This window comes from Musca autumnalis, unplaced genomic scaffold (genome assembly GCF_047663935.1).
Source record: "Musca autumnalis isolate F117 unplaced genomic scaffold, ASM4766393v1 scaffold_4, whole genome shotgun sequence".
Lineage (NCBI taxonomy): Eukaryota > Metazoa > Arthropoda > Insecta > Diptera > Muscidae > Musca > Musca autumnalis.
The window spans coordinates 140123624-140148811 of NW_027411977.1; the positions used below are offsets into that span (position 1 = coordinate 140123624).

Consider the following 25188-nt stretch of genomic DNA (forward strand, 5'->3'; position numbering starts at 1 on the left):
CGAGCCACAGCTATTTGCAACAAGATCAGAAGTAGAAACAATGTTGTCAAGTCGCTGGCCGGAGTAGCACTTGGGATGCTAACAAAGAAACCTTATTGAAAATAATAAAACATTAAGCCGGTCTTTGGTAAGCTATGTGGCGCCAGTGATGTATGCAAATGTTAGCGCTGCGCAGTGGAAGAATATTCAAACCTGCCAGAATGTCGCCCTGCGGATTGCAGTGGGTACCTTTTCATGACACCAGAAGAGGATTTTACAGATACATCAAAAATCAACAAGATGCTGTTGATGCAGTACCTGCTTTGGTGTTACCGCCGTGAACGTCCCTGCAACGATCTAGTGGACAGACTTCCCCACACAGGTACGTCTGGAGAGATCTTCATAAACCGCAGAGAGCGGTCCAAAGGCACAAGCGAGAACATCTAGATCAACGGGACTATCAGGAGGGCTTGAATAGCATTCACGCTGTACTTGGATACCAACCCCCCATCCATCGCAGCAGAAGAACGCCAGCTGCCTACGCAAACATTAGTTGTTTTAGTCCAGTTATGATCCGAACGATGCAACCGCCTCAAATCATATTGGGCTCGAATTGATGGCACGATACCCAACACATGCCCTGCATGTGGACTGGAACCGCAAGGCAATCTGTTTCCTGATTCTCTATGGACGCAGCATGTCTAGATTGCAGATTTTTTTGAATTTCAACACAGAGGAGCCAGAGCCAGATAACTGAAAAGATATATTAATGAACATAGTTGCGATACAACAACAAAAACTAGAGTTAGCTAATCTAGTTCCTAGTTCCTTGTACTAGTTCCAAAGCGTATGAGCAATATCATGACATGTAACGTGTGATATTAAGTATACGCAGTTTGTTCAAAGAAAAAATGTGGGCCACTGGAACTGCGAAGTGAACGAGACAGTTCCTTTGGCACAACTCTAACAAAAACCGACTAAAGAATAATGAGGCCGCAGGAACCGATTGTTTAACAGTCGAACTTTTCAAGACTGGATGAGTAACGTTGATAAGCTGTATCCGTTAATTAGTTAGCATCATCTGACAGCAGGAACGCGTACTCGTTGATTGAAATGAGAGCATCCTATGTCCTATCCACAAATAAGAGATAAGACGGTGTGCTCAAATTATAGGGGCATAAATAAGTCTGCCAATAGGCAATGAAATAGTTGGGCCATATCAGTGCGGCTTTAGACCTGGCAATATTGATCAGATAATTACCTTGCGGCAATTCCTGGAAAATATTCCAGAATTTCAGATTTACAATTTTGAGCTTGTTACTTCTTGTCTACTTCCGAATCTTTTGAAATAGGGAGAAGAATAATATTGGCCAACAGATGCTACTTTGGGCTATGTAATAACTCTTTAAATAACATCACTTGGTGTGTTTTGGAGAAAAATTCTCAAAAGATCTATGGGCCAATTTTCGTTGAATTGACCTTCAATCGATGTCGTATGAACCACGAGCTGCACCGGCTATACGACGATATCGCCATAGTTAAACATATCGAGATACAACGATTGCGTTGGCTAGGCCATGTCATGAGAATGAGCGATAATGAACCCGCACCGCAAGACGGTACACGCAGTAGTGGAAGGCCAAAGCTTCGATGTAGACAACATGTGGAAGACGAGTTCAATAAACACGATATTCCAAATTGGAAAAGAAAAGCAAGAAATAGGAATGAAAATGTTTCCTTAGTGCGGCACAAATGTTCTTGAGAATGACACCTAAGTAAGTACATACATAAAGACATATAATTTACCCAAAGAGTGTCACATCTCAAAAAATCAAGTTTCGAGAAAGTCGCGTTTTAAGTTACCAATTGAAATTTGATTTCCCAATTTAAAAAGAAATAATTTAAGAATAAAAAAAAAATAACTGCTTGGACCACATTTTTCAAAGAGCTAGCCAGATATCAGCTTTAAATTTCTGGGCAAGATCAAGCATGCCTTTGAAGTGAAAAACTTTTTTTGTAGATTTATGCCAATCTCCTAGAAAATAAGCTGTAACGCGTTTTGAGATATCTATATCAAAATTTGAGACAAGGTAAAATAGAACTCGTAGAAAAAAATTACTAACTCAAAGAAACAAAGTGCGCCAAGGCTATAGTCGGGTCGGGGCCGACTATGTGGTACCCTACCCTTGTATATACGCTTCTGACTGGTAAAATTCAAAATACTAAAATTGGGTAGCTTAGCGCCTTTGCTCTGAATGTCTTTATTAATACAGGTCAATTTTGTTGAAACGCATTTAAGTTCATCGTCAGTACAACTCAAATAAAAAAATGGAAAAGTGGCATGTACGCCAACCATCAATAGGCTTCTTTCTCTGTGAGTCCCCCATCAACCCCCCAAAATTTCGTGAGGATCCGATCAAAATTCCGACCTGTAGTGTGATTGCACAAAAAATGAAAAAATGATGCATTACCGACCATTGCGATATCTCTCTCCAAATAAGTTTTTTTTCGACCCCTGAAATCAATAGACCATCACCAAAACCAATAGGCTGCTTCCCTTTCGGGACCTTCATCAACACCCAAAATTTGGTGACGATCGGATAAAAATTGCGACCTGTAGCGTGATTACAAAGTTTAGATGGACAGACGGACACACATAGCCAGATGGACTCAGCTCGTCGAGACATTCATTTTGGTATATATATGTATGGGTCTACGACCATTATTTCGATGCGTTACAAACTTTTTGACCAAAACCAACTTATAATACCCTCTCCACATAGTGGTGTAGGGTATAAAAACGCTTGTTTGAGTTATGCTTTCAGTAAATGAGCGATATGTTCCCACGGACATTCCCGAAGGGGCAAGGAGGACTTCTTTCATATTAATGAGTACACCTCGAATCATATATCATGAGGGGAGAGAAAACAATCCAAAGCTGTAATATTTTTTGCCACTTTCTACATACAAGTGGATCCACTGTGCAATGTTAAAATGTATAGTACTTTACACAATAATGCCGAGATGTTCCCACAAAATCCCATTTTTATCATGTGAATCCGCAATTTGTTAGATGATGTTACGCAATGCGTAATTGCGGTTGCTGTCAAAAAAGTAATGACCAAAAAGAAATGTTATAATCGTAAACTTCACTTACTTCATTACTCTTATTTGAAAGCCTAATTTTTTATGTATTAAGCCATTAAAAAGTAATTTCCTTTTCAAGCAATTGCATCTTTTTGGCCTTAATCATTTGAGGTTACAATTGTAGATTGTTAATAATCTTTTATTGATCTGATTATTATCTACAAAAAATACATTTTAATTCACTTGAACTCTGCTTCTGGGTTAAGCTTTATAAAAAAGTATAACAAGTCAACATTATATATTGGTAACTATTTTTCATGGCCATAACATTCATTCTACCTACCACCATTTTTTCAAACAAAACAATAGAAACTTTTACAATATGTTCCTTAATTTCTCTTTCATTTTAGTTTTCTTCTTTTGTTTTTTGTTTCTTGAAATCAAAAGTTCATTATAGAAAGTGAAATTATGTTTGTTTTTCCATAACCCATCTCGTTCGTCATTGTTGTTTTAGAAAAATTACAACAATTGTTTTTAAAATTTCTGGTAGATTGGTAGTATAAGTTACATATTGCCAGCCGTAGCTGAAACGCCCAATTGCATTGAAATTGTGTAATCCCCAAGAAAAACATATGTAATGAGATGGCTACTTTCTGTCCGACTTCGTTACATTTCTTTCACTCAATCAAGATAGTCCAGTCAGTCACTCAGCTAACCCGCCAGCCACTGTCAGTGTTAGTCTAAGTGAAATTTTACAGATTAACATGAACTTCTTTCTAAAATGTACCTTTTCTTTCATTTTTGTTTTTTTGTTTTTCTTGTTGTTATTTTTTGGCATCATAAAAACCCAAAAATGAAGTCAACGTTTGGTGTGGACGGACCAAACCCATGCCTGCTGCCTCTGCATTGTATGGTAAGTACGAGTATGCTTGTCAAGTTGCTTAAATGCATAATGATCAGCAGCATCACAACAACAACAACAGCAGCAACTTTTATAAATTGTTGTTGTTGGTCAGCAGCAGTTTGAGGCCCACAATTTTATTACCATTGAATGTTTTGAATGCTTTTGATAGATTGGCTCGCTTGAAACGTGAGGGTGCATTTTATTTATTGTGCAATAAAAAAGATTCCATACATTCTGCTCCACACAGCTCCCTGGCCCCTTTTCCAAAAAAGCAACAACAAAAATATTCATAAATGGAGAGATTGATTGGTAATAGCTGAACTCAAAAAAATATAGGTAATAATAACAAATGTAAAATGCAGCCGAGATTGTGAGCTGCTGTGGTTACTCCCTACAACAGTTTTTTGGCTGCTGGTGCTGCTTTTTTCTGGTGCATGACTCGCATTTGCGTTGCCCTGCTATTTATTAGATGCTAATGTTATGTTAAGCAGCATATTGTATTTCTGGTATTTAGTGAGTGACGGTCACAGTGGGACAAAAACTCAGAGTTGGCATTATTTAATTATATGCATGGGTTCTTATTCGTGAAAATGCATTTCTGGCCCCATACACATTACTATGGAAACAAAAATGGCAAAATTTCACATATAAGGTTTTTGGATCAAAAAGAAAAATTTCGGGGCTAGGAGTTTAAAAAAAAAAAAATTGGGTCGCTCTAGTATAGGATAAAATTCTAAGATCTAGCCATGTCCGCCCATCTGTTGTAATCACTCTAGCGTCCGCAATAATTAAGATAGAACGCTAAAATTTTGCATTTTTTCCATATGCAGGGCAAGTTCGAAGATGGGCTATATAGGACCACGTTTTGCTATAGCCCCATATAACGGTACTTCCCGATTTAAAGTATTTTGAGGCTTTTCTGATGAAATTAGCTTAAATTTTAGATTTGAGGTTTCCAGCTAAAGAAATATTTTTGTACTGCCTGCGCAGCTGTATCAGTGTGAATGCTATTCAAACGTTCCTGATAGGCTCGTTGATCTAGGTGTTATCGTTTGTGCCTATATACGTCTATCCAGATTATGAAGAACTCTCCTGACGTGCCAGGGTGAAGGAAACCTGTCCCTGTCCAAACAGGTACTGCATCGACAACATTTTGTTTGTTGTTTTGTTGATTGTTTGCGTTGGCCTACTGGTGTCATGAGGAGGCACCCTGTTGTCGTCCTCAGGACGGCATTTTGGCAGGTTTGAATATTCTCTTCCACTGTGTAGCACTAACATAGGCATATACCACAGGCCGGTCTATTGCTTTATAAGAGGTCAAGCAGGTCAACCCAGTGCTGGCGGCTTGTTCCTACTTCTGATCTTGTCGAAAATAGCTATGGCTTGCTCGGACGACTTAAATATGCTGTCAAACATTACACCCAATATCATGGGGTAGTGGTCGGAATTATCGACACCATTGGCCAATATGTTAAGGGGTAGCCTCATTTCAGCGGATAATTTCATATTCCTCAAATGAAAGAACTGCGCATAACTCAGCTATGTAGACATTTAGCCTATTTCATATATCATCGACACCAAGATCATACAATCATCCGCGTATATTACGATCTCTGGGCCGTCTGGAGGATGTGGAATTTAAAAACGGTAGATGTTAAACAGTTCCCGAAATACCACCCCGCCTTGGGTAAATCAATGTTTCATTCTACGGGTCCTGGACTTCTTATTTCTGAATTCTACAAAATCAACACCTATAGTTGATAATACAACGTTTCAAAAACGGTTAGAGGGAAGTCTTATCTATGTCCTCGAACAGCTTGGTATGATTGACGGTATCGAAGGCCTTCGATAGCTCAAGAGCCACTATAACTGTTCGGTCGCAAGGCCTTTTTATGTTCAGTTCTCGACAGATAAGTTTGGATATGGCGTGTAATACTGCTGTGGTGCTATGCATTTTCCGGAATCCATTCTGATGTTGGCCAACTGGGAAACTGATTCTCATCATGGGGTGGAGAAGTGTCTCTAGAATCTTTGCTACTGGCTACAAGTGGGAGATTGGTCAGTACGATTCACCTCTGCTGGCATCCTCGCCTGGCTTCATTAGCGGGACCAACCCCCCAGCTTCTGGTACAGTTGAGATGATTTCGCGTTTCGGATAACATCTACAACATCGCTCATAGTAAATTCTGGTGGTACCTTCTTAGCTGATAGGACTCTTATACGGCGCAGCACACTCCTCTTCGCCCTATCACCTTCGTCTATATACTAGTGGTTACAATATCACGCGCCTTTCCCGGATTCGAGAGTGATTTACATAAAAAATACTTAATCCTGTCGCAATGTTGCATTGCTTCAGCTAGTCTAGCCACTTTTTCCGCTTATGATCGCATAGTGGTCTGTGGATTTCAAGAGTACGTTCCCTGACTCTTGGGTCAGTCCGTAATATCGGGAATTCGAATAGCCGGTATGTAGTGAGCCGCCATTTATCATTCCGGATCCACAATGGCGATGTCTGGCGAGCTGTGGCAATCTCCTCTTATCCTCGTTTGAGCGTCTTCGTTCACCGCGCAAAATGTGGAGCCGTTTTTGTTTGCTTTATCCTGACGACCATAATGTTCCTCCGACTCATGAAGGGTACGATTTCGCCGATTTTGCTGCCGAGACAGTTGACATTTAATTGCATGATTGTTGTATTTTCGGGGCGCCGAACAACAACATGTGGTGTTAGATGCTTTGTTTGTTGTTAGTAGGAAAACTGCGGAGGTGTCTCGAATTCCAACGACGACGATGTTGGTGACACGCTGGGAGATGATCTGGAGCAGCAAGCAGCAATATGACTTCTATCGCAGTAGTCCTAAGGCGACTACGGCCGGAGTAGACTTGAAGGTGCACCTATTCCATACATCCTATAAAGCTCACCGAAGTTGATATATGATGGATGCGGATCTGGCAAACGGAACAGATCCATGGCCCGAGGTTCTTCTCTATCCCAAAAGAGCTCGAAGCAGACATTCCGGAATATATTGCTGGTGAAGGAATATACGAACACAAACACATAATTGTTGAGTTGACGGCCCCTGGTCGAAGATTCTTACAAGTTAATCCTGATTGATGCTATGCCAAGTTGTTTTCATTGCTGGAGCAAAGCGACTTCAAATATTTCCATGTGCGAGCCACTGTACTTGATTTTCTTATCATGATACATGTTTCACATATTTGTTGTTTATGTCGATTTCGGTTTCTTACTTCATTTCGATTTCTTTCGCTTAATTCGAATCGAATGAAAATTAATATTTATATGATTTGAAAGTGAAAACGCATCTGACATTAAATTAATCGGACAATAAACAATATTGAGTGAACATACAGGAAATATCCAAAGCTTTGTGGTTGATTCCTTTCCTCAAAGTTAAACACACTCACACACCATGCAGAGTGGTGTGAACAACAATACCACCCCCAGCAGCAACAACAAGAAAATAAAATTAAATTTCCAAAAAAATCAAAAGACGTAGAAACAAAACATCGCCCAACGATGCCACACAAAAAAAAAACGAATGATCAGTTAATGGCTGAAATAATGGTTAATTGTTATGGCAAATGCAATCAGCAATTGTTTGTACTAACCGCGCTTGGCCACAAGGTGGACTTCGATATGGTCTCCCCAAAATAAAACTGAAAATTATGTTCGTATGTCACGTCCCCACCATTCATATCAAACATTTGAGATCCATAATAAGTCATTCATTGCTAGATTTGTAGATCGTTCGTTAGCGGGAGGGAGTTTGTTAATGTTTGTTGCCGGACTTGATGATGTTCGTTACCATGTGTTCCTCGTATTCACTCGTCCGTCATCAGTGTCCAGTTGTAATAATTTGTATATGTGTTCGGTGGTACATATGAATTTTTAATATTTTTATTATTGCAATGTAAAGAGAGGGTGAAAGAGGGTGGTGTTGCTGGTGGTTTATCCATCACATCGTTGCCTTAAAACAACTTGTATTTCATTTTTTCTTCTACTTAATTCCGACATTTTGCTTAATGTGTTGAGTTGAAAAATGCTTCCACAGATAAACAAAACAACAACAATAACCGAGCAGAAAGAAACAAAAAATCTCCAGAAATGTTCAAAATTATAGTGGCGGTGTAAAAGTGTTGAAATTTAATGATCGATATGATGATTACGTACTGCTCTCATCGTTCACAAATTCACTGGTAAGCAGTCTATCCATGTCCATTCGTCACTTTTTTTGCCCGGCATTTTAGTTTAGTTTGGTTGTCTAACAACTAGAAAATTTTTGATTAACGCTCATTTTTAGCTATTAGTATTACCCAATATTATAATTAAGTGTTTTTCTTTAAATAATGTAAAACTGAAACTTGATATTAAGCAATTTTTTAAAAATACATTAAGGGATATTCAATTTTTTTCAATTTTGTTATATATGAAAGGGTATTTTAAACACACTTAAGTGGTAATGTTAACGTGTACAGATTTACAGTTTGTTTCACCTACAATCAAAACTTTCGAATCGACAAAAGGAAACTAATTTACCGAAAATATGCAGAAATTATAAGCATTTAATTTGACCGATTTTGGTCGTTAACCCCAAAAATGAGTTAGGGAATCCCACTACAGGATCATTAGCATTAGTATTAATATTGGGGATTAAGGGTGACAGGCAAAATTCCTAAAAAGGAGAAAGAGGTCAGCTGTGCCGACTGAGATATACGCCCAGCCTTGGACCTAAGGAAAAGAATAAAAAACGAGCACTTTTTCCAAACTTGGTGTTGGACATACCCGAAAGAGTGGTCCTATGTAGTCAATAGTCGGACATAACTCGAGGATGTAGGAAATAGTACGATGTACAACGTTTGGACAATATCGGTTTCTCCCTTCGAGGGTTATCTTATACTACCCAGTTTAGTTGGTGCCGGCAGGCACGTTTTGCAAAAAAAAAAATCAAAACAATCAGAGACGAGCTATTATAGTGCACTTTTCCAAATTTTGTGTGGGAGGTACCCGAAGTTTGGACCAATCAGAATCTCCCTGCGAGAGTAATCTTGCGGATATGCCATTTTAGTTGGTGGCGTCCAGGTTTCTTGGAGCTTTTATACCATTATCTCAGGAAGTATGAATTTGCGCCCAAAAAAATTTTACCGTCGTAAAGGGAGCCGCAAGGACAACCTACTGAAAAAAAATTTCAAAACGTTCGAAGAGAAGCCCTTAAACTTCACTTTATGCGAATTTTGTGTGGGAGGTACCCGAAGGAGTGCACCGATATAGTCCATATTCGAACCCGATATATATCTCGAAGGAATAATACGATGTGCAAAGTTTGGACCAAATCGATTGCTCCCTTCGAGAGTTATCGTTCACAACATTTTACAGAAACATTTTGAACTTTTGTGGGGAAGGTGCCCGAAGCAGTGGACCGATATGGCCCATCTTCGAACTTAAATTAAGTTTGGACAAAATATTACGATTCCCAAAATTTGGTTCAAATCGTGCGCACCAGCCAGCCAGACAGATGGACGGACATGGCTAAATCGACTCCAAAGTGGCTGAAAAGAACAATTAAATTTACCTTGTGTGAAACATAAATACCTGGCGGAGACATGTGAATAGATGGAATTATAGCACAAATGCCCGCTAGAAACTGCAGTTACGCAGATGGGTGCGCGCTAGGGGGAAAACGAGACAGACATTTTATACTGCATGACCGGAATCAAAAGTCTTCCCACGACTGCCGGATCAAAACACCATCCTTCAGACGAAAGTCCGAGTAATTACAGAGTGTTTGAACTGGTTTAGTGCTAGGCCAACCACTAACGTCCTAACGGATCGTAAAATAGCAATAATGGCTATAATAGCCAGAATAGTGAAATCAAAAACTGTTTTGAACAGCATGAATTCAATTAACGACTACTCTCTGCTCGGTCTAATCATTAGACTCTAATGCACATTATATGAGAGGTAACGATATAGCTAACTATTTGGCAAAACATGCCATAGAAGAAGCTAGGCTGAGTGCGGCGGATCTAGAATGGAGAATGAATGCCTTTTATCCTTTTGCAATAATGAAGAGATAGGAAAAACACCAAAATCATATGGGGAAGAGAGGACAAAACAAAAGACCTACAATTAGTAGGTAAGATAGAGATTATTAAACTGACAGGCAACCTTACAGGACATCCAGGGCTACAAGCTCATTTTCAAATAGGTTGAGTAGATAATAGCGAATGCAGAGCATGCCAGGAAGACTATGCAGCTTTGGGACACTTTCTCTGTAAGTGCCCAAGTTTCGCAAACCTCAGAATCCAGATTCTGGGAATCGACACAATTCAGGAACTTAGCCAAATCAGGACAAACGAGATTGAAAACTTTAGGTATTTTGTCAGGGCACAGATTCCTAAAATGTTAAACAAATAAGTATTTCGATCTAACATCCTCCATTTAATCAACAGCGCACAACAGGGCTACTGTGGCTTAAATGTCAGGGAAATCTTCAAATAGTCATTGTTAAGATTGATATTGTTATGGAATTAGGTTTAACTTAACTCGGTGTAGACGTTGTTCGATTTCTTGATATGATTTATACCAATAAAACTATGCTTTATTGACTTCACTTCAATTATTCGTACTGTACATTACTTTACTAAGCACACAGCTTTACTTTACTTAGTTTACACTTTACTTCTTTACTAACTGGCGTTGCTTCATAGACTGTTCTAGTATCCTCAATCTAGGATGTTCTAAAATGGTCAAGCAAAGTGGCAATCGATTCGAAGATACACATACAAACAGATGGATGAATGTTAACAACAAATGGGACAGAGGTAATAAATACAAGAGAGTAGAAGGGGTAATACTGAATGACTTCACAGTGTACAGGAATAATTAAGCTAAAACGGAATGATCAAACAAAAAAAATATGAGATAGAATACAACAAAAAATAGCAAATAAACATGTGAAATAGTGAAGGAAATTCTATACAGTAGTTGTTGTTGTAAAATTGATTCAAAGAAAGTATATGCTTAATAAAAATTCACACTACAATTCAAAATCTTAAATTAACGAAAATTCATTTATATTAATTCTAATCTACCAGTTACATTCATAACAATATATTTAATTTGTGTTCTTAAAAATCAAAATCAATCAAAACCCTAAGTAAACTCCAATTTTCAGTATGAAAACAGTGGTGTATTTTCCCGGTAATGAAATGTCATTTTCATAAATAGCTCGAACATTACAATTTATGATAGTTCATAAATTATACATGGTCTTGTCTAATCATGACTTCTTAACGGACTGCTAACGAGCAGTGGAAGCCTTTAAGCAGTGTTGTTATTGTTTTTACACCCAATAAATTGTTAAACGCCTTCGAACGAAAAAAAAACGAATGAATAAAAAATATCGGGCAATTACAAAGCAAGAAACCCGCTAACTGATAGCTTAGAAATCATTGTCAAGAAGATTTCAAAGCATCATTTAAGACACAAACCAACACAACTTAACACAATTTGCGTGGTGAAAATGGCAAATGTGTGGAATAATAAACTTTCTTTTGAAATTACATCCCCTCTCATCCTCTCTCTCTCTCTACCATCATTTAAGGCAATAAATTTAATTCAGTAACTGGGACTTTATGCAGGAATATTGTGTGTGTTTTTTTTGAGCTGCTTAAAGTTGTGGTTCTTTTTAAATTGTGTTAAATACATTCAAAAAGATTTATTTCTTAACAAAAGAAGAAACTAAAACTTTGTAACAGAAGAAAGCTGGCATTAACACCAAACATCCAAAAACGCACCCACACTCACTGTCATTTTAATGTAGATGCCTTGTTTTCTTTTGGCTAAAAGCCCAATGTTACAACGGCAGGAGATAAAACCAGCAAATGCATCTGATTATCAGACTACCAACCAAACCACCAACCAAAGCATTGAGGAACAAACGGTTGGTTGCTTCAAGAGAAAAGAATAATTAGAAATGTTTAGTCAACATTTTAAAGTACCAGGAATTGTATAGCGAACGAGCTCACCATCCAGGCCATACAACCAACAACATACATTATGAACAATGTCCTCCTCCACAACACACACAGAGACCATAATGATTCGTTCCATGAATTCATAAAAAATACACATCTGTCTGTCCTCCCGAAACTCCTAAAGGCAAAATAAGCAACAACAATAATAAACTAACAACGCAGAATTTTTACAATAATATGTTAACATATCCGTGTACAGATGTAACCTTAATTCTGGAGCCATGTATAAATTTTAAAACTACAAAAAGGTGTTTTCAACGAACAAATGCTGGTTGGTCGGCCGGTCGGTTATTTAATTCTATTTAAAAAAGCACATTTACCGTTATGTGGACTAACATGGTGGAAATGTGTTTACAAGATGACTTCTATAGATTATCAGGAGGCCTACTTTTCATGTTTTGGGTCAATAGACATTTTTTTCGTTACACAAAGAAAGAAGCAGCTATAAAAATTAAAAATAAAACGTAATTGGCGCTTAAAATTCAGCCGATCATAAAGTAAATTGTTTTTAAGCCTTTGATTGTTATGAGAGATGTAAAACAGATTTCGCAATAAGTAAGTTAATCTTCGGTTTGTTTCATCCTTTTAGCTGAAACAAAATATTTGCTCGTTAAGATGTGTGCTACACGCAGAAAAAAATTATAAACATGTTAGCAAATATGACCCTAAAATTTTTACAAAAAGTATTACCGTTAAGAAAAGCCTTCCCATGAAAAGGCACTTCCCTTCGAGCACTCGCGATACACAGTTAAATTGACAGTAAGGGAAGACGCATCAAAAGAAGCACCAAAATATCGATAACTCGATGGTCAAACAAGGCATCATGAGTTTCTTACCGTTTTAGCGGTTCGCGGTATGATTTGGTTTGTAATACAAACATATTTATTGTTACGGAAATAGGTTTAACCTAATCCCGTGTAGACGTCATATTTATTTCCCGATACAATTCGTATCAAATAAAACTCAGGTTATTCTAGTTAACGAATCTTACAATGATATATTAAATTTACTTCACTTATTCGCACACGACAAAGCACACAGATTAACACTTCTAAGCTAGCGATAGGCATAGTATATTTCTATTGCATACTTTAGAGGGTATCATCGTGTGAGTGCATGCTTTTTCAATTAGTTGAATTCTGTATATGGAGAAAGAAACGTTCACCGAGAGCACTTTAACTTTATTTAGGTTGCACTTAACTTCACTGACGGTTTTAGTTTGCGATATGATTTACAACTCACTCACCCACGTGCTATTATATTTATACTCGTTCGCTGATACATGTCCTGTTCTAGAATTCTCAATCTAGAATATCCTAGAATGTTCAAGCGAAATGGCAATCGCTTCGCAAATACACATACAAACAGACCGATGAATGTAAACAACAAATGGGACAGAGGTAAGAAATAGTTGAGAGAAGAAGGGGTAACAATGAATGACGTCACAATGTAGAAGAATATATAAACCTAAACTGAATGATCAATAGAAATAGGAAAGAGAGAGAGAGAGCACAACAAAAACAATAGCAAATTTAATACGGAAAATTGTGAGTGAAATTCTATTCAGTAGTTGCTGCGAGATGCGCTGTCTGCAACGACATTGAGGCGCTTTCAGCACTCAAGCAGTTATCCAATCCTTGGACGAGTGTCAGGATGATCAGGCCCATGAGACATAGATGGTCATGAAACGACAAAGAAGGGATCTTATCACCTGTCTTGTAGTTTACTACCATAAATAATATATTAAGAAGCTAAACCGAGAAAGGATTTGAACAAGCCCGACACAACAATACTTCTGAGGGAAAATAGTGCATTGTAGAAGGACTAATTCGTTCTAAAAATAGCTTACAACTAGTCTACATACATACCAAAAGTTCGAAACGTCAACCCAGAAAAAATGGAAATATATTCTCTAGGAAAATGGGACCTTTCAAGGAGTATTTCAACAAAAAGTTAAATAACTGGGAGTAATACTGAATCGAAAACACAAACTAGACGACCATTTCCAGGAAAGGGCAGACAAAGCAAAAGCACCTAGACATATTAAGAGTTACAACGGCTGATTCAATAGAACATATTGCATTATACCGGAAATTCGAAACAAGCGTAATTACTTTGTGTGAAACACTAACACCAGACAAAGACTTGTGGATCGATGGGAGCCTAACACGAATGTGCGCTGAAAACGTATGCAGATGGATCGATGCTAGGGGGAGAAAGGGACTCGAACATTGTATTGAAGAACCGGAAACAAATATAGATTCTTCAGGGATATCGCTACTTCAAATTATCCTTCATTACAGAGTGTCACGATCGTGACACTAAAGAACAACAACTAAAGTGTTTAGTACTTAATCGTCGCTAAAGTGCTTAGTTGTTCCTGTTTAGTGTCACGATCGTGACACGCACCCCTCTTTGATCTGAACTTGTTTAGTGCCATCTCATGGCCAACTGCTGTTAAAGACCTTACTAAAAGTAAAATATGTAGCAATAAAAGCTAAAGCAACAGGACAATGAAAACTGTATTGAGCGGAGAGGACGACGCAGCGTTAGAATTTTCTCTTTCAATGCCCTGGTTTAGCAAACCTCAAATATAACCGAGTCAGGGCAAATAATGAGATAAAAATTCTTTATCTTTTATTGTGATTTTATTCGACCTTTGGATTCAGAATTCCAAAAATCATATACTAATAAACATTTTAGATCTAGATCCTCCATTTAGTCAAGAGCGCTCATAGTAGGATATGACTTAAATTAAAATTGTATGGAAATGGTTATTTTATTGGTTAAGCTAGTCATCGACGAAAATATCAAGCTTTGTGCGGACTTCTCTCGTCCAGGAAGTGAATAAGGACACTATAGTCTTTGCGGAAGATAACTTTTGATTGTGCTCCCGGTTAAATAGCTAGCAATTTTGGCACTTACTTCGTCATCTGTACACGGAGGTGGGAGATTTGCAAGAAAGATGTTAAATGGAGGACAGTGCTTCGCTTTGCGGTCCTCCCATTTTAATCTTACAGAATTTGGATTTTTCGGCCTCGGAATTCAACGAAGACTTGCTTGCGTAAAATTTCCATAGATAGTTAGCACGATTTCAATTCATGATTTTGGGATTTGGATGGTTTGGACTTGGAGATAATTCTCTCAACATCACTGGACGTGAAGGAGACATGGACCTCTGTAATACAGCTCCGTCGAACCTGTTCTGTAAGTATGGATGCTCAATAAACTGGCGGCAAAACTGTGTTGTAGATTTTTTGGCATCTGAATGGAAAATCCGATTAAAGACGAAAGCACGGATATTTCTATTCTTATTGGAAGCAGATAGACTTTTTATAATGGACTAATGATTCTTACAATTAATTGTGCAGTGTTGTAGCCACATGGAACGCCTGTGTTCTGAAAATAATTTCGATATTTTGGTGGTCACTGACTTGTAAAAAGAATTGTTGAAAACGATGGCATGTAAAATCACTTGCCAGCATGCTTGAATAGCATCGATCATTTTGGTGGTTCCAAAAGGACATGTGGTTTTTCACCGCCCCCTTTTCTCAACCTAACCTAACCTTAACATATAATTCTCATATAAAATTTTCAAATAATTGTGGGTATAAATTTTACATACTTCTTACAAGTATTGATGGAACAACATATAACTCGCTTCTAAAATACTTCCCTCACCCAGCAAAGCATAAAGAAGAATCAGAAACACTTCAAAAAAACAATCCCCAGTTGTTGGTGTATATGTAAAAGACAAAGATAAAATAATAAAAACAAAAATCTTCAAAATTGCTTTACCCTAATACAGCTATATTTTTTGTTGATCTGATCATAAATATTGTTAAAGGGAACAATGTCATAATTGGTCCAACACTTTGTATTGTCGAAGTGATCATACGTATTTCTAAAGGGACATTTCACATGACTGGCCCAACACTTTAAATTATCAAAGCGATAATACATATTCCTATTTAGGACACAAAATCTTGTCTACTATGACAAAGGCTATTGTTGTGGAGACCATTTTTATATCGATTTTGAAAATATTTTTATAATAATCTCTTTTCTCTTCAAATATTGGTGAGTGCGAATATTGTCAAATCAACCATATATTTTTTCTCAGCGTGTACGAACAAATTGATTCGAATGGTGGTATAACAAAAAATTTATTGTCATATAAAAAATCATTCATTAAAAGCCAGCTACTTGTTATAAACGTGTTAAACTGTACTGACTTTTCTTTTTTTCAGTCCGTTCCCATGAAAAATATCTTAACTTCAGTCCACTTGCAAATTACATTATTGGGTCAGTAGTACTGTGAAGCTTGACTTATTCTCAAGCTGTTTCTATCCATTCATTCATCCATCCATCTATCCACTTTGTCAACGCAATTAATTGTTTGACAAAAGAACGTAAGTATATGCAGCGTTTTATTAACTTAAGTACACTTGAGAAACATCAAAAATGTAGACAGAATGTGAGTATTAAAAAAAAAAAAAAAATAAATAAAAACAACAAAACAAGTAAACATAAATCAAAGTTTAAGAAAGAAAAGACAAACAAATATGATTGATTAAAATTACTTGGGTAAAATTTTTTCATTTTTTTTGAGATATTTTAAATTAATTTAAGTACTTAAGCTATCATGACCTGAGGAGTTGTATGGAAACATTATTTCTGGAGAAGTTCCACACATCCAATCAATAATCTATGGTTATAAACTTTGCTATTGGTTATTCAGCTCATCGGACATATCAGATGTGAGTGCATAGACAAAGATCGATATGGGTAATAACTATTTATACGAATATTATTGCATATATCTCTAGGATTACTTTCAACACATAATGTGGGCTTTTTTCTTCATGAATTGTAGCATATCTTCCAGTTGGAATGATTGATAAGTTTGTGGTGGCTTGGCACTATACACACAACAAATATGAGCAAGTGAAAAATCTTCAGCTGAAATTTGTTACAACATTTATCTGATTGAACAATCAAATATTTTTAGTTCTATTTTAGTATTTAGTTCACCTGCATCATCTGTAACCAAAATTTATCACTTCCAATTCTTGTAAAATCAAGCCAGAAACAAGCATTTTTGCGATTTTTTCCAGAGAAGACCTTCTAATCATTGATAAGATTACAATATTGTTTCATTGTTTTCTTGTTTCGATTTCTACGAATACGATTATTACAATTTATATACCAACAAGTGAAAGGGGTTTTCTTGTTGAAAATGTCTGTGTTTTTTTTTTCATAAAAAGGCACGTACCACAGTGTCATATTTAAATGGCAAAATTATTGAAAAACAAAAAAAACAAAACACAGCAGAAAATGAAAACATTAAGCTAAAATATATTTATCTATTTAATGTGATGGTGACCATTTTTGTTGGAATCAAGGATGTACAACATGGAAAAACTAAACAGCACGAGATTTGGTTTTTTGTTATTGCCGTGGTGGTGGTGCTGCTGCTGCCTGTACTTCTTCTCGATCTCGATGATATTGTCTTGAAAAGTTATTAGAAATGTAACGAAAAACTAAAGCGTTTTGCTTTTTGCACTTCGGAACAAAAACTACTTTAAACAGAATTAAAAAGTGAAGGTGGACAACAACACGACGATGTCGACGGACGATATGAACAAATGTCGACTGTTTTTGTTTATGGATTGTGCTGCTGGAACAACAAACAGTCAGTTTGGTGGCTATTGTTGCTCTGTTTTTTGGCAGTTACAATTTAGTGATCATTTTTCTGACAAAAGCATAACTATAAAAAACAACCGTTAATGCAACTGCAACATCAAAAACAATAATAAAAAATGCAATATTTAGCAACAGCAGCAGCAAAAGTAAATGACACAAAAGTAAAATTGTAAGAAAAAACCTCACAAGTGGTTTAAAAAGTTTAGAAAATTTCTCAAAAGCAATAAAGTAGGAATGTTCTTACAGAAATTACACGTCTGTAATAATTAGTAAATGTCACATAGTTTAAGCTTAGTCCCGTTAAACACTAGAGTGATTTCTAGAGTTGGGTAATCTAGTTCCTAGTTCCTTGTACTAGTTCCAAAACGTATGAGTAACATCATGACATATAACGTGTGAAATTAAGTATACGCAGTTTGTTCATAGAAAAAATGTGGGCCATTGGAACTGCGAACTGAACTAGATAATTCCATATAGTTCCTTTGTCACAAATCTAGTGATTTCATTGATAAAAGTTCATGAAAATAGGCGTTCTTAGATCGAGTACAGCAATTTCATGATATTACTCTACTATGGAATTCGATCTAGGGACGCATAATTTCATGATTTTTTTCAATGAAATCGCTCTAGTGTGGACCGGGACTTAGGTGTTTAGCCACAGTCGTTCTACGAATTTTAAATGAACTAGTTCAGCGTGCTCTTTTCAGTGAATCGGGCAATTGAACCATTGGTAAGTGAACTAATCGAAATTTAGGGCCTGTTTCTGATGACAATTCTTTCTTTAATCTTTTTGAAACAAAAAACAATAACAAAGGTGAGGAACCTAAAAGTTCATATATATCATAAAGAGCTCCCAACATTTGAAAACAAATAGCATTTTCGTATGTCACAAAAGAAGTTTTGGAAGATTCAAGCGTAAATTGTTAGACTTTTTTGGGGGAAGGTATCATAAGCGGTGGGCTCATTATTCCTCTAGCAGATCCAATCAAAATAGTCTGCACCAGAAAAAGCATAATACTTCTTATTTTGCAAGAATATCATTTTTTTAAAAAAATAACTTTTTTCTATAAAACGTATAGTTTTCCTGCAATCGAGCCTTGTCTTAAAAATTCCGAAAACTTTTAAGGGTAATAACGGGTGATCCAAGTAGAGGTATTTTTTTCAAACAGCCTTTTTTGACAGATCACTCGTGAGTCGTGTCACGTGTTCATGTTATTTTTGTTTAGTACTGTTGGACATTTTTATCATGGAAAAGCTTACGCCTCTACAACGTGTGTTTCGATGCTAATTTTGTTCAGTGATGAGGCACATTTCTGGCTTTATACCTATGTAAAGAAGCAAAATTGCCACATTTGGGATGAAGAGGAACTTAAATAACGATTTGTCGGTGGAATCGTCGGACCTTATTTCTTTAAAAATATACCGGTTAGGACTTTATCGTCAATGGCGACCGTTTTTGCGCCGTGATAACCAACTGTTTGATGTCTGAAATTGAAGCTCGTAATCTCGACGACATTTGGTTTCAACAAGAACTCTTCTGTGAGCACGTTTTGGACCAGTCAATGCCAAAATTAATTTAGCTCGGCTAGATCAGTGATTTCGACCACTGTGCATTGTCTCCGTTAACAGACCACAAGACGTCATATTCTCTTACCGACAAACTTTTCTGAACCATGGAAAAGCTGACCTGCAATGGTTCAGAAAATTAACCAATCACCGCTGTCCAATATCTTTGATCCTCTGGTAGCTGAGAGAATTTTCCCGAGCGTCATATATAAGAGCCATCCCTCCTGAGTAGGTACTAGCACTAGAGCGATGTTGCAGTTTACATCAGTAACGAAAAATCATCCAAAGCGTTGCACTCGCACGGAATCTCAATGGTAATGCTTATTCAACTGGACGAATCCGCAGTTGAGTATTTATCAAGTGTCCTCAATATATAGTTAGCCACCAATATTGCACCAAAAGCCTGGGAAGTTGGCAGTAAAGGTGAATCGTACAATCTCCCTGCTGTCACAAAAGGTACCGAAGGTTCTAGAAGCACTACTCCTCCTTCCCGTGATGAGAAGCAGTTTCCCCAGTTACACAACATCAGCATGTATTCCGGAAAATGTATAGTACCTCAATCAGTCGAGGACTGAACCAGAACAGGATGTGCGAGCGAACAGTCAAGGTGACTTTTAACCTATCGAAGGCCTTCCATACCGTCCACAATATCAAACTCTTCAAGGATATAGAGAAGACTACCTTCCCTCCGTGTTTGAAACATTGGATAATCCACTATATGTGTGGACGTCAATCGTTTGTAGAATTCAGAAATAAGAAGTCGAAAGTGAAGCAGGAAGTTCCTCAAGACGGGTTGATAACTCCAGAACTGTTCAACATTTATCTTTCTGAAATTCTACACCCTTCATCCGGCAAAGAAATCGTAATGGGTGCGAATGATTGTACATCGAGTCCGATCGTCAATGACATTCATATGTCTACATTGCTGACTTAGTGCAGTTCTGAATAATATAAAAATTTGCGACTCTAAACCCACTGCCACACTCTTCAACACCTAGACGGCTGAAATGAGGCTTCCTCTAAACCACAGCCGACCAAGAAGAGGGCACACAAAATTCTCAATATTTGCAACTTTTGACAGTGTGTTAGTAACGTTGTATACAGGCATGCTGCAAAACAAAAACAAATCAAAACATTTGTGTGCTCTTTCGTTGCGTTCGGGTCGTGTGTGTGGGAATTGCCGAAAAACTTCGTAACTTTAACAATATCAAAGCACGACATTGCTCTAAACATATTGGTCGATGGTGCCATGATTCTGACCACTAACAACCCCAAGATATTGGGTGTAAGGTTCGACAGCATGTTTAGGTCGTTCGCGCTACTGCTATTTATTTGCGACAAGGTAAGAAGTAGGAACAAGATTCTCAAATCGCTGGCCAGCAGAATTTAAGGTGTTGGCAAAGAAACCTTGTTGACCTCTTCCAATGTGATAGGCCGGTCTGCGGTAAGCTGTGCGGCGACAGTGCGGTAAGAAAATGTTAGCGCTACGCAGTAGAAGAATATTCAAACCTGCCAGAATATACCCCTGAGGACTGCAACGGAGTGCTTCCTCATGACACCGGTGCATCAGCATAAGATGTTGTCGATGCAGCACATGCTTGGTTATTATCACCATAAGCACCCTGCCACAATCTAGTGGACAAGCTTCCCTCAGTTCCAAAGGCAAAAGCAAGTACCTCTAGGTCAACTAGCCTATCAGGCAGGCTTAAATAACATTCACAGCGATGCAGTTGCGCAGGCAGTACAAAGAAACCGTGTGAATTCCGTACTCCTATACCATCGCAGCAGAGGAACGGCAGCAGTTAAATCAAACACTACTGGATTTAGCCCAGTTAAGATCCGGACGATCCAGCGGCCACGATTCATATTGGGCCCAAATGGCACGATACCCGAAACGTGCCCTGCATGGCAAGGGAAGATGTATTTGTTCAACAGCCAACTAAACCTACTCACCTCTCACCTGATTCATTCGAACGCAGCCAGTCCAGTTTGTAGAATTTTTGGAAAGGAACCAGAACCAGTAGTGGGATTCTCTAATGCATTTTTCGGTAACCGGTAACCGGATATGAAGGCGGATATGAAGCCGGAAATCAAGTTTCTGTGCGAACGAACAGTGGTATATTGCAACAGCTCCTCCAGATTACACTCCGATAAACTGGACAGAACCGAACATTGAACTTTCAAAACAGCCCGTTGAGGATGGGTGAAATTTCTCACGAGTGTAGTAGAGTTTGTGCTGGATGTTGCAGACTTCAGGCAACAAGAGGCAATTAAATTAGGCGACCAGTCATGATATGTGCTTAGACCTGATGAACTCAGTTGTTGCAAACGTTACATCTAACGGAGATAGAATTCACATTAATGCGCATATTGCACAAGGAACAAAACCCGACACCAGGATTGGGATTTTGTAAAATGGCAAACAAAGATGCCGACGCATAATTTGTTAAAAAACCCCTTCGTTAAATTGGGTCGTTCCGGAGCGTAGATCGGATTGTCATGGGAAGGACCTAGACTGGTAGTTGATATCGTGCTGGTTGTTGTTGTACCAAAACCGCGGTTTCAATGTAGAATTTTATTTGAGGTATTACGAAGGTGTACAGAAAACCTCCCTTCAAAAAATTGTGGACATATAACCTGGACATATAACGGTAGATTAACAACGAAACCATAACATTTACATCTCCCTTAGAACACCCAAATTCCTCTGCATAACCTCGTTAATGTGTTATTAAACATGCTGTTGTTGTTGTTTTTCTCTTTTTTTTCTTTTGAAATATAAAGCACGGGCCAATCATTGTAGTGCCACTTGACTTTGCCACGATTTCGAATTTTGGGATTTTCTTGTCCTCACCAGTGTTGTTGTTATTGCTATTGTTGTTGTTGTTAGTTATGTTCAATAGCAGAAGTTAGGCATTAAGCCATTTTATGAATACGGGCTATTACATGATGTTTTGTTTCGTTAGATTGTTCATTTTGCAAAAAAAAAAAAAATAACAGTGCAACACAACACCGGTCACTCTCGAACTTCGCCGATTACGGTTTTTGGTTTTTTGGGGAAGTTGCAACAACAAAAACAATAAAAATTTCTGCCACCAGCACAATGCCAACAAAAAGTTAGACATTAAAATCAGCATCTAAAAAAGATCTGTTTAGTCGTAATAAGGCTGCTGTTACTGTCATTTAGTGCATCGTTAGTTTCAACTTCTTTTTTTTGGTTTTCCACCCAAAAAAGCGTCAATATCTGGTGTGTGTGTGTGTGTGTGTGTGTGTAAAGGTATTCGTTTTTATGGTATTCATAATTTAGTGAACAAACGCTCTTTCCTTCTTCCTCCATGTACATATATTCAAATATATATTGAGACATGAACTGCCGCTATTAGATGCCACCACAGAAAGCCACGAAACATGCCTTGTTTTATTGGAAATCGGAATAAAAAACACTTTTTTAACTGTTTCCAATTGTATTTGAAAATGCCAAGCAACACTTGTTAAATTGTCCATTCAAGCGTGCATAATTACCATGTTTGTCTTATGGAAATTTTTATGAATCGAAGAAAAACAAAAAAACAAAAGCGAAGTACAAAAATTCAAATTGAACAACTGTCTCAAATTATTTGAAATCGTTTTCTAATGACACAAAAGAAAAAACACCAACCACCAAGAAATAAAATGTAACAATTGAACTCGGTATTGAAGCCATTGCTCTTTATTCAAGTGAAATGCAAAATAGTTTTGGGTTGTTGGTTGTTCCTTAGCAAAAGCATGATTAGGATATGAAAGTGGTAAACACCCACTTGTTGGCCACAGAATGCAATCATAAATTTTGAATATTTGAAAGGTTTTCCAAAAATATAATATTCAAATGAGAATAAATTTGGCGAATCAAAAGCTCTTACTTCATAATAAAAATTACGAAAGACCTTTATACCTCTCCACCATAGAAAGAACGATGATCATTATTTCAGTTTCCTCTTCTTTCAGCCTTTTTTTCTAATTGTACATATTTTTAGAAAATTTCATACAATTCCACAAATTTCAATTATCCACCAGTAATGAAAATTTTCACTAAGACTTTTCTTTTCTTTACAGGCTTGCTGTGTTCATTCATGTCTAATATTCTGAACTCACTTTCATGCCGGTGAAAATGGTATCTTAAAAACTCTACTAAGCTATTTTTGTTCTTTGTTTTTAATTTTTTTTCCAACATTCGAGTTAATTGTTTTCTTTATGTTCATGCCGAAGCCGCCTTTGTTCTTCTGGCACAGACAGACAGACTGGCTGACTGACTGACTTAGTGATCTAAATTGTGCACAACTGGAGAGTATGTGTGTGCATTTTTGATTCTTTTTTTGCAACAAGGTGAAAGAAAATTCTCAGCTGTATGACATGCGATCTGCGATAAACTTTTGACTTTTCAAAACTGGGAAACTGTAGTTGAAGAGATGATAATGAAAATTTTACAAATAAACCATGACGAACACTTTACTTTCGCACTCATTTGCACCAGACATGGGTGGGGAAGTGGAATAAATGTTGCGGGTTCTATGACTTCAGGTCAACTTTTTTTTAACAGAATAAAGGAAAGTAAAGAAATCTCTTCACAAAACCTAATAAAATTACAAAGAAAATAAAAATTCATTAAAACTCTGCAAAAATTGAGTCGGTTCGGTACATCCAAAGGTAATTAATCACATCAATGACAGCTTGAATAAGCAAGCTTGAAATGTGGGTCATATTTCCGTGAATATTAATTAGATTTTTTCCAAATTCCCTCTTTCTAATAATATTACATAAAAGTTGATATAATATTATTGAATATATTTTAACAGGAAATATTCGAAATTAATTTTTATTTTGTCACGCTGATGTTCCAATACGTTATCCCAATACAAATTGATTATTTGAAAATCATTTCGACTTACCGAATGTTCAGTTAGATGTTTTTGCAATTCTGCACACGACAGCATTGTTGCCTCCGACAAAGTAGGGGCACTTTCCAATTTGTGTTCCATATCTCTGAGCCATTTGCGCAATTCTTTGGGATCTTCACAAGAACCAACACTGGGAATACTTTCTTCGAGCATCTGGAAGTGTAAAGAACAAAATACCATATTAAGCAAAACAATATTTAAATGACAAAATTAAGAAAAGTAGTGAATTGCTCTCATTTAAATTGTTGTTGCAACAGTTTGCCCATTCATTCGTGTTATATGAAAATAAAAAAGAAAGTATGTGGTTAGATCCGACACGAGTAACAATGTATATGCCGCATCGAGGACGCGCCCACCAAGCTTAGAGGAGAATGCCATAGTTCGCCTGACATATCCATCGTGTCACCTGGTCTGACAAATGATGTGACTTGACAACCCGTCATATCCCTTGGGTCGGACCATCTCCCTATCCACCATCCGTCTTCATAATCTCTAAACGCCGAATTTCCTTAACCACGGGAAAGCCAAGCGGCAAGGATTCAGGGAAATCACCAACCAAGGCTTCAGAAAACTGCCCAATCACTCTGATGTTCGGGTAGCAGAGAGGAATTTCCGAGACATCATCACTGCTGCAGCCGCTCGTCTCCATCTCCATCAATAGACCATCCATCTTCATAATCTCTAAACGCCGAATTTCCTTAACCACGGGAAAGCCAAGCGGCAAGGATTCAGGGAAATCACCAACCAAGGCTTCAGAAAACTGCCCAATCACTCTGATGTTCGGGTAGCAGAGAGGAATTTCCGAGACATCATCACTGCTGCAGCCGCTCGTCTCCATCTCCATCAATAGACCATCCATCTTCATAATCTCTAAACGCCGAATTTCCTTAACCACGGGAAAGCCAACTGGCAAGGATTCAGGAAATTCACCAACCAACGCTTCAGAGAACTGCCCAA

General features: G+C 37.5%; 1 protein-coding gene across 14 annotated transcripts in view; it reads right to left on the reverse strand.

Annotated features, from left to right (window-relative positions):
• klar (klarsicht) overlaps nt 1-25188 on the reverse strand; it is a 648847-nt gene that overhangs the window by 329163 nt on the left and 294496 nt on the right. For all 14 annotated transcript variants that reach the window (XM_073982967.1, XM_073982966.1, XM_073982965.1 and 11 more), the window contains one exon: nt 24223-24384. In XM_073982967.1, coding sequence (XP_073839068.1) covers nt 24223-24384 — 162 coding nt within the window. The remainder of the gene's footprint in view (nt 1-24222; nt 24385-25188) is intronic.